At 56.9% G+C, this 10,892-nt stretch overlaps 1 protein-coding gene across 1 annotated transcript; it reads left to right on the top strand.

The window, feature by feature from the left end:
- On the top strand, positions 1 to 10,252 carry TUBB4A (tubulin beta 4A class IVa). Its single transcript, XM_050925034.1, has 4 exons — positions 1 to 148; positions 6,272 to 6,380; positions 7,043 to 7,153; positions 8,589 to 10,252. The coding sequence occupies exons 1-4, from the start codon at positions 92 to 94 to the stop codon at positions 9,644 to 9,646; spliced, it is 1,335 nt and encodes a 444-aa protein (XP_050780991.1). The 5' UTR covers positions 1 to 91; the 3' UTR covers positions 9,647 to 10,252.
- Positions 10,253 to 10,892: the final 640 nt, after the last annotated feature.

Genomic DNA, 10,892 nt, shown 5'->3' with positions numbered 1-10,892 from the left:
GCCCGCCCCTCCCCGTCTCCCCGGGCTCCATTTAAAGGCGCATGCGAGGCCGCTGAAGGATTAAGGGACGAGCCGCAGCCGGAGCGAGACCATGCGGGAGATCGTGCACCTCCAGGCCGGGCAATGCGGCAACCAGATCGGGGCCAAGGTCAGGGCGGGGCCCTGGGGGTGGGGGCTTGAAGGCCGCTGGGGATCGGGACCCCTAGGTGGGAGCTGGGATGGTGGAGTCCGTAGGATCTCAGCCCTGATCCTGCTGGGGCGGGTAAGGGCTCTGGGTCACCCCCTTTGGTTTCGCTTTCCCTGCCAGGGTCCCTAGCCCCGTGCGACCCCCACCCTTGTCAGTGCCCTGCTGATTGGGGAGACCCCTTACCAGGCGCTTGTGGGGGGGTGGGGTTGGTAACCTGATCGGACAGTTTGTAATTTTGTGTTCAATCTAGGGGGCGTGTGGGGGGAGGGGGGTCTGGCTGGGGCACCCCTCCCCGAAGTCCTTTCTGTGCCCGATCCCGCCTGCCTGGAGATGGACACGCCGAGCAGCTGTTTGCTGCAGCGAGGGGGCGGGGTGGACAGAAGGGCTGGCTCCCAGCCCCCCCCCCGTCCCTGAAATAGCTGCGGATCCACAGGGCGGGCTGAAATAAAAAGGCGAGATAGCAGGGGGCAGCCCGTGCCCACCCACCAGGACGAAAATGCAGCTTTTCCCCCCCACTGCGGGCGAAGGTCCGTGGACTAGGGGCGGCTGGGGGAGAAATCTGCCGTTGCCGCATGAATGCGGCTGGCTGGAGAGGCTGCCTTGCACGCATTCACAATGGCTCCCTGCAGGGAAAGCTAAAGCTGCCCTTTGCAGGGAGCCCCTGTGGGGAGGGATGGGAGCCTGGACCTGTCTCTTGTTCGGTGGCATCAGTCCAGAGATCTCCAGCCTCTTAAAATAGCCCCTGGCTTCCCCTTCTGTTTGCGCCGTGCAGGGGCGGCTGGGCAGGGGGGGGTCTCTTGCAGTGGCATGGGACCAGGGATGAACATGGCTTCTGCTGCTGCTGGGCCCTGGAGCTGCCTGGCTGGCTCTTCCTACCCCCAGCGGGTGATTCACCGGAGAACAGTGTGAATTAGTCACCGCCAGGGAACCGAGGCAGGAGTGGGGCGCAGGATCGGGTGGCAGTGAGATGCCAGGCAGGCAGGGCTGTGCCTGCTCAGCGGCCAGGCAGGGGAAAGATCTGAGCAATGCGGGAACAATGCAGAGCCTTTCCCTGGGGGAAGCTGCTCCTCTCAATGCCTGAGCGACCCACCCATCCCGGGGGGGCGGGGCAGAAACCAGGATGCGGCTCCCTGGCCCGAGCTTCCCCTGCCAGACCTCGTAAATGAAAGCCTGACTGGTACGATTTGATACTGGACAACATATGGTGGCTTCTCCTCTTTTTCCCCCTCCCTCCCCACCAGTCGCTGCACACGTTGGCAGAAAGGCCCATTTCTCTTTATTGGCCCAGTCGCCCCGTGCTGGAGTGGCAAGGAGCTGGGATGGCAAAGCATCGAATCTGTACCAGGACTCTCTCTCCACGGAGAGGTGCCACCTTGGTATAAATGCGGCGTGAATCTGAAAGGACTGGTGTGGCTGTCTCTGATCAGGAGCGTGGCTGAAGGTTAAATGGGCTCCATTCAGTCCATAGCCCCTGTCTAGGCTGGAGTCTTGGTCCTCTTGTCTCTCTCAACATCCTCCAGCTGGGGGGTTAAAACCCTGCAATCTTCCCACCATTGTCTCTGCTTGTCCAAATTGAAGCCAGATTCCCCTGGCATGGCACACCCGGAGTGCCCTGGATCAAAATGGTGAGCTGTGGTGGGCAGCAGAGTAGCTTGCTGGGCTTGTTGGTAGCCAGTGCCAGAGCCACCCTGGGGGAATCCTGCCAGCTCTGGTATAATGATGTCCCCGTCTGGCATGTCAAGATGCTGCCAGTTTTGGGATGGGAGCTGAGGGCATAAAGTTGTGAGCATTGGGGAGCAAACTGCCAGGCTGTGCCTCAAAGAGGAGGTCATGGGTCACCCTGGGGGAGAGACCCTCCCAGCCCTAGTCAGCAATGAATCTCCTCTCAGAGGCAGAGCTGCTGGGAGCTGGTTCGCTCCCCGCCTGATGCCACGGTAGCTGCATGACTGATCCAGCCTTCCCGGCATGCACTGGGGGCCTTATTGGCTGAGCTGGTACCTCGCCTGCCTGGCATTGCATCAGCATTGTAAAGCCTTTGTTACGAGGGCGGCGGGGAAAAAAAAATAATCTCGAAACCAGAGTAATTAACCTGCCATGGCCTAGCTCGAAGGGCAGCTTTCCCGCCCGGGGAGGGATTCCAGCGCTGAGCCCATGGGACAAAGGTCAGAAAGGAAGAGCCTGGAGCACTGGTTGGAGAGGGTGGCTCTGGCCCTACAAGGCAGCTGTGGGCTGGTGACGCCCTCGGATGGGGAGTTCTCCCCAGGCGTTCAGGACAGTGGTGTGGCTCAACCCCAGGTTTCTCTATCCTGCCTGGCCTTGTGCGGGGATGGCCTGGTGGCTACGCCAGACACTGGCGTCTGGCCGGCGTTGGCTCATGCCGCCACAGGTGGTGGGGGCAGGCCCTGAGCATCACCAGGTGGGGCGGACTTGCCCTGCTGCCAGTGGAAGTGGGGTGCGTCCTGATGCAGGCCACGTCACCTCTCCTTCAGGTGGGGACGCTGGCAATGGTGCATGGTGGCTGGGGTGTCCGGCCACTCCATCTGCACTGTGTGTGTGTGGGGGGGGGGTGTCCTAGGATCACCCCTGGTCTCCTAATAGACACTTGATCTGCAGGGTCAACCTGGCAGCCATGTTTGTCCCCCCACCCCGCTTAGGCTGCTGGCAGGTGTTGCTTTGGGGGTGCAGATCCAGCCCACTCAGACTGCACTTTCCCCAAACATCTGCCCGCCCCTGGGATCTGAAGGTTTTTCACCAAAACCGGGAAAGAGCCCCCAAGTGGTGGTGCTAGCCCCTTGGGGGCCATAAGCAGGAATATTTTGAGGTCCCTCCAATGCTAAAACAGGCACATTCTTCTGAAAATAATAATAGCAAATTCCACCCCTCCCTTGAGCTGCTCGGGGCCCTAAGCAATCGCTTTGTCTGTTTACACCGTGACACCCCAATTCCTGCCTTCCCTGGGGGGAAAGGGGAGTTGCCTTGTTGTATTGGCTCACCCATAGCAAGGCCGTGCTGCAGGGGGGTGGCTGATGTGTCTGTGGGGGTTCCGCCCAGTGCGGCTGTGGGAAGCCTGGCCTGTGTGGTAACGGGCACAGGGTTTATGTTCCCACATGCCTCCTGCAGACAGAGCAAAGCTCGGATTGAAGCTGCCCCTGTGGTTACAGGCCCCTCTGCAAAGGGGACTGGCGCTACTCCCCCCCCCCCCTTTCAATTGCCTGTCGCTTTAAAAAGCCAAACCTGTCAGGCCAGGGCTGGTGCAGGGTGGAGGAATCTGGATGTGGGGAGAGGGAGGAGGTTGGTGGATTATTTTTGGATCCCTGCTGGGGGGAGGGGTGTTCAGTGGAATCTGGATGGGAGGGAGGTTGAAACTAGCTCAATGGCTTGTTTCACCCCTTGTTTTTAGGGGTTCAGTTCCTCCTGTGCACACCCCCCCAAGATACCAGTTCTCCTTCTCAGCCCTGTACACCAGCAGGGAACTGAACCCCTGAAATTCAGGGGTGAAGCCAGGCACCAGAATAGCTCCCTCTCTTTTTGTTGCATCCTTGGCCCCCTGAAATGTACCCCAATTCTGGCCAGCTGGGATCTAACCCTCAATTCGAGGGAAGGACCCTGCTGCCTCCTCACACCCCAATTTCAGCCAGCCAGGATCTCAGACCCCTGAAATATTAGCCTCGCAAGAGGGGAGCCTTGCAGTCTGCTAAAATCTGAAGCACAGATGGGGGAATTGTAGAGACCCCACCCCCAGGTCTTCATCCCCATCCCTCTTGGGTTCCAGCCTCCACTCCAGTGTGGGGTCTAGTGCCTGGAGGGGTGGGGTAGGATGCCTGGGTTCTATTCCAGGATCTAGGGGTGCTGGCAAGGGGGAGCACCCCTTCCTGTAGCATGTGGGGGGGCAGTGGGGTAAGTGACAGTGCCACAGCCTGGCAGAGGAAGGGAGGGGGTGCCTGTGTCCTTGGGTTTTTTTTAAGGGGTGGGGGGGTCTGCTTCCCTGCCACCCCTGCCCAGGTTCTGCCTTTGTGGATTCCTTGCTGCCCACCCCCACTTCCTCCCCTGTAGCCAGCGCCGGGTAAAAATAGAACCTGCTGCTGCAGCAGCATCTTAGTGGCGAGATCGAAAGAGGCGAGGGCGAGGGCTTGCGGCGGCTCCATTTTGGAGCCATGCTGCAGAATGGCAGGGAGGGTGGGTGTGTGTAAAACTGCTGGACAATAGACTGGTGTTAAATCCATGCTGATTTCTTTTGACCTGAATGTTGCAATCTCCTCTCTCTCTCTCTCTCTCTCTTCCCTGCCACATACAGACCTGATTGTCTGAGGGGGAGGGGCAGCTGGGAGGCAGGACTCCTGGGTTCTTAACCCTCCCTCCCCCCAGGAGTGTGGAGTCTAGTGACTGGGTGGGGGTGGGGGGGTCATCAGATGGCTGGGTTCTATTCCTGGCTCTGGGAGGGGAGTTAGAGAAGGGGGAGGGGCTGAGAATCCGGATTCCTGGGTTCTCTCCTAACTGGAAGGAACTGGGTTTCATGGCCAGAGACTGGGAGTGGGAGTTGGACTCCTGGATTCTCGAGCTGGGACTATTCTAGTGGTGAGAGAAACGGGGGAGCCAGGACTCCATCCTGGGTCCTCCACCCTCCCTCCAGTTCTGCCTGTGAGTGCAGGTGGGTGGATCCCCTTATTGTAGCGGGGGTGTCAGCCAGTTGGAAAACTGTATTTTAAGCTGATGCCACAAATGGGGGGCTTGTACCTTCCAGGATAGCTGTGTGGTGCTAGAGACTGGCCCCAATGCAATCTGTCGCCCTGGTCTGCGGGATGGCCCAGTACCCTGCAAATTCCCCTGGGTTCACAGATGCTTAACCCAAGTACCCAACTGTACGTTAGATTAACACTTCCAGGGGGCACAGTTCCGCGACTGACCAAATCACAAGAACCCAGCCCCAGGGAGCACGCTCACAAACCGCCTTCCAGAGATGTCCTGAAACCTACCAGCTCAGACAGTCTCGCATCCCTCCCTGGCAATGAAAAGGCAGAGATGGCTCTGTGGTGGGCTGGGATGAGAGAGAACTGACTTCAGTTTCCGTCTGGGTTCTCAAAACTCAGCCGTGATAGGTGGTGAATTCTCCTGACAATCTGGGTTTTAAGCACCCTAAATGGAAGTGGAGCCCTTGAAAAATCTAGCTCTAAACTCCCTTGAAAACATGGCCCTTAATCGCTCTCTGCCTCAGTTTCCCCATCTGTATTTAAGGGAGATAACCCTTTCTCTACAGTGTCTATTCTAGTTTGTAAACATTTGAGGCAGGGAGTGTGTGCGTGTGTGTGTGTGCGCACGCTGACCCTAGCCCAGTTGGAGCCCCGGTTTCCTTGAATTTGAGGTCTTTTAGTACGTCTGGAATTATAAATAAATTATAAACACTTGTTCTGGGGAAATAGGATAAGCCAATTTCTACACCTCCCGCCTTCCCCCTCCTCCCCTAGTCCAGTCTCCCCCAACAAGCTGGGTCTGAGTGAAGTGTCTGAGTGAAGTACTAACCCAGCTTGTGGAAAGTGACAGATAAAACCGCCCGTGTCCCTGTAACTGGTGCAAATGCCACCTGCAGTTAGCCTGGCTAGGATGACAGCCTGATAAATAAATTACACTCCCATCTCCCCGATTGAGGTGCAGAGACCACAGAAAGCAAATACAATACACTCCTCACAATGAAGGTGCCACAGATCCAGGCATTCAATCCGTTATCCTAAAAGGATCTGAGGCAGGCAGATGCTAACAACTTGGCGGGCGGGGGGGGGGGGGGAGGAGATGATCTGGCAGGTATCTAGTTCCATCTTCTCACAGAGGAGGGGGGCAGCTGCAGCAGCTATCAAGCTGAGGCAGACCTGGGTACAGCAGGTTTAATGATCATGCTTCAGGGCACAATCCAGTCACCAGCTGGTGGTCAGGAAGGAATTCGTCTCTCATGTGGTGGGTTAGTATTGCATAAGCTTGGGTGGGTTTCTCTGCAGCCAGCCCCGCTGCCAGGCTAGATCCAGTCTGCAGCTGCTTGCGGAAGGGTTTGTTTATGTGACTTTTTAAACCCCTTCCTCCCCACCCTCCCTGCAGTTCTGGGAAGTCATCAGTGATGAGCATGGCATAGACCCCACTGGTACCTACCATGGAGACAGTGACCTGCAGCTGGAGAGGATCAATGTTTATTACAATGAGGCATCAGGTACCAAGTCCGGAGAGGGGGGTGGAATTGCCGGGGTGGGGGTCTCTAATCACAGCCTGTCTGTGGAGGGTGGGTCTAGAGGGATCTCCCCTATTAACACACTGCTTCTTGGTGGGTGCTTGAAGCTTCCTGGCTATTTCCTTTGTTAATGTCCCACTGGGAGGGAGGTGGCCTGGTTGGGAGGGCACCCTAGTGGGTGGAACACGGGCCCAGGGAGTCAGGACTCCTGGGTTCTATACCCAGCTATGACCTCTTGTCAGATCACTTGAGTGCTTCATTTCCTCTCCTCGTCAAATAACTAGTGACCAGGCCTTGTGGGAGTGAATATGAGGCCACATGATCCTTCCTAGTGCGCTCTGAGTGCCTCTGATGCACAACAATCAGTGAGAAGCAAATCGCTGGTGGCACCTGCCCACAGTGGAGAGTTTGAGGGGCTGGGGTTCTCAGCAGCTGCTCTGGCTGCATCTGTAGCAATCCGTTGGGGGAGGAGAGGCACCACCACATCCAGTGCACACACCTTGGTCTCTGGCCTACTGAGGCAATCCTGGAACTCGGGGCTGGGCCCCACCCGCCAGCTAGACGCCCCCAGGGCAGATAGGTGACACAACCTGTGATGACACAACCCGGCCTCCTGAAAGCATCTGATCTCTCTCTTCCCCCAGGTGGGAAGTACGTGCCCAGGGCAGTCTTGGTGGACCTGGAACCTGGGACCATGGACTCGGTCCGATCTGGTCCTTTTGGGCAGATCTTCAGGCCTGACAACTTTGTTTTCGGTAAGGTGGGCAGCGTTGGGGTCTTGGGGGAGGGGGGGAGGGTCCCCATCAATGCAGGAAGAGCTGAGGTCCCCTGCATGTTTCTTCCCAAAATAGCTCCGTCTATAATTGGCTAGTTTCTCCACCGTTTGGCAGGGGGTCCCTCTCAGTGGGACCCATTTTTCAGGGACAATGGGTAGGTTAATGATCCTGACCCCACAAGCTACTCATGGACTTTCCCCCCACAAGACTGGATGGGGTGGCCAGTCTATTCCCAGCTCAGCCTGTTTTCTCCCAGCTGGTGGGTGATGGCTTTTGTCCCTGCGCTCCCCGTCCCCACCGAGAGAGTGACAATGAGATAGTTAGGAAAAGTGGGGCTTGGGTTTTAGGTGGGGCTTGGGGTACCACCCCCTGTCCCTCTCCCGCTTGACCCCTTGGGTTCTTGCGCTGGTTCTGGACAGCAGCATGGCCTAGTGGTGAGAGCAGTGGCTGGGGCCAGGGGGAAGCCAGGACTCGCAGGTTCTCAGAAAACCGACTTCCTCCCCAGAAAAGAGACAATCTCTCCGAAGGGACCTGGGTGGGGTAGAACTTGCTGAAGAAGCAGAGCATGTGTGAATCGCTTTTAATTACTGGGCAAGGCACTTTAATTAACAGCCCCCACCTACACCCTCTGCATCTTCAGGAAGGAATTGGAGAGCCCCGAGGTGTTGGCTGATTCATTCAACTGTGGAGTTTTGCCAGTGTCTGGATCTCATGCAGGACCAGATGGTGCAGGATCTGAAAGCTGCCGGGTTACCCCAGGCTCTCCAGTGACATGTCCAGGCTTCTGAGCAGGGGACGGAGCCCAGAGTAGCTAGCGAGAGGCTGGGCCACCCCGACCCAGCTGAGAAGCTGAAGTCACGGGAAGGGGGCAGTATCTTAACCTTCCACACTTTTTCAGCAGGCCCAACCTTTTGTGGCACCCTGAAGGGGCTGGAGCTCCAGTGGGTGGGTGCTTGGTGCTGTCTGAATTGGGCCTCTTTGGGGTGCCCAAGCTGAAACACCAGAGCCAGTCTTGGCTGGGGAAGTTAATGCGCAGTTGTGGGGGTGCTGTGTTCCCCGGCTCCCCCCCAGTCTTGTGTGCTTCCCTCCTGTCCTGTCACAGGCAATCCAGTCTCCTTAGTCCTCTGCCCCAGCCTGCTGAAAGGGCTAGTTGCGTCTGGTGGCTGTATGCACACAATGAGCTGTCTGGGTGACCCATGTGTTGAGTTTGGTGGAACTCAGCCCTGGGATCATCCATAAAGCCACCAGGGCTGAGATCTGCTAAACTCAACACACTGGCCTTCAACAGAGACCATGTCCTTCTATGTAGGGTTGCCTTGGTAGAGGGTGGATGCTCCCACCCCTCCAAGTCATGCAACCCTTAGTGCTCCCGGCATATAACTGGACCCCCGTCCCCACCTTCCTTGCTGCCTAGGTCAGAGCGGAGCTGGTAACAACTGGGCCAAGGGGCACTACACGGAGGGGGCCGAGCTGGTGGATTCGGTGCTGGATGTGGTGAGGAAGGAGGCGGAGAGCTGCGACTGCCTGCAGGGCTTCCAGCTGACCCACTCGCTGGGCGGCGGCACCGGCTCGGGCATGGGCACGCTGCTGATCAGCAAGATCCGGGAGGAGTACCCCGACCGCATCATGAACACCTTCAGCGTGGTGCCGTCGCCCAAGGTCTCGGACACGGTGGTGGAGCCCTACAACGCCACCCTGTCCGTCCACCAGCTGGTGGAGAACACAGACGAGACCTACTGCATCGATAACGAGGCCCTGTACGACATCTGCTTCCGCACCCTCAAGCTGACCACCCCCACCTACGGCGACCTCAACCACCTGGTCTCGGCCACCATGAGCGGCGTCACCACCTGCCTCCGTTTCCCCGGGCAGCTCAACGCCGACCTCCGCAAACTGGCCGTCAACATGGTGCCCTTCCCTCGCCTCCACTTCTTCATGCCTGGCTTTGCCCCCTTGACCAGCCGCGGCAGCCAGCAGTACCGGGCCTTGACCGTGCCGGAGCTGACCCAGCAGATGTTTGACGCCAAGAACATGATGGCCGCCTGCGACCCCCGCCACGGGCGCTACCTGACGGTGGCGGCCGTCTTCCGCGGCCGCATGTCCATGAAGGAGGTGGACGAGCAGATGCTGAACGTGCAGAACAAGAACAGCAGCTACTTCGTGGAGTGGATCCCCAACAACGTCAAGACGGCCGTGTGCGACATCCCGCCCCGTGGGCTCAAGATGGCCGCCACCTTCATTGGCAACAGCACGGCCATCCAGGAGCTCTTCAAGCGCATCTCGGAGCAGTTCACCGCCATGTTCCGCCGCAAGGCTTTCCTCCACTGGTACACAGGCGAGGGCATGGACGAGATGGAGTTCACCGAGGCGGAGAGCAACATGAACGACCTGGTCTCCGAGTACCAGCAGTACCAGGACGCCACGGCTGAGGAAGGCGAGTTCGAAGAGGACGCAGAGGAAGAAGTGGCATAGACCTTCCCGTTCCCTCTGTCCCCCGAGACACGCACCTTGTGCCCACCAGTCCTACTGAACCAATGGACCACGTTGCCCCTGCTGGCGTAGGCTTGAGCGTTCTCCACCCAGCTCGAAACCGATGGTGCAAACCCTGCCCCCTACTGGTAGGTGGGGGACGTTCAAGGTGTCTGTGTAGCGGTGGGAGGGTTTGTTGACCTTGTTTGGGAATGGCAGCACGTGGTAATAGGTCTAGGTAGAAACACTGTCGGTCTCCTCCCTTTTCATCCACCGCATCTCACCCTCCAGAAACACAACTCACCTGCAATGAATTCTGTCTTCATGTCATGTACAGTCATGTGGTTTCTCTTTTTCTTTCCAGAGATGAGTATGCACTAACTCGTCACTTGCTCTGTTATTTTTGTTTGTTGTTGTTGTGCTGGGCTTAAAATAAAACTAGAGGATCGTGGAACTCATGGGTGGGGGGCGGTTGTGGGAAGGAGCAGGGTGAGGAACTGATCTCCAGGGTGGGAATTCCCCTTAATCCTAATCCCCCGCCTGAGATCTTTCTGCTTTTGAAACAGTTTGTCTGTATGTTTCCACAATAAAATATTGAATAATATTGAAGTGCAAGTGTGCTGGCCTCTTTCTCGCAAAGATCAGCCACAAACGGGTGCACTACAAGATGCTTGGGGGCTTCCATTGAAGAGTGCAATTAATAAGTGCTGTGATTCTATCAATCCATAAATACCCAGAGGTGGTGGAGAAGGTTTGGACTTCCATTTTTGATTGGAATATGGTGATTGGTCCATATTGATCCTAGCGGGTAGTGAGCTCCCCAGAGATGTGGATGAGACAGGGCCAAGCAATTGACTCTTCTAGGGGGGTTCTTTGGGGAGGTTTTTATTTTTATTTTTATTTATTTTATTTATTTATTTTTTTGCAGAAAACAAAAGTCCTGATTTTCCTCCTGCTGTGCAATGGGAATCTTTTTAATCCCCAAAATTCCCATGGGATGGGAAAGCCAATTTCCTTCTGCCTCTATGCATAACGGTCATGTCGACCCTAAAAAAGTCTGGGCTCCTGTCAACAACACGAGCCTCTGTTCTGTCGGGGGGAGGTGGATGGAACCAAGGGTCTAGACTCAAATCCACGTTCACTTGCCCACAGTCTGGGTTGTGGTCCCTGTTCCTAGTAGACCTATGCTGCAGCACTAACCACTGGACCATGTTGTCTTACATCCTTCAATACCATCATAATGAGGGGG

The sequence above is a fragment of the Gopherus flavomarginatus genome, chromosome 16 (genome assembly GCF_025201925.1).
Source record: "Gopherus flavomarginatus isolate rGopFla2 chromosome 16, rGopFla2.mat.asm, whole genome shotgun sequence".
Classification (NCBI taxonomy): domain Eukaryota; kingdom Metazoa; phylum Chordata; order Testudines; family Testudinidae; genus Gopherus; species Gopherus flavomarginatus.
Note: the sequence above shows the minus strand (reverse complement) of the source record. Positions and strands in the feature narration are given on the sequence as shown.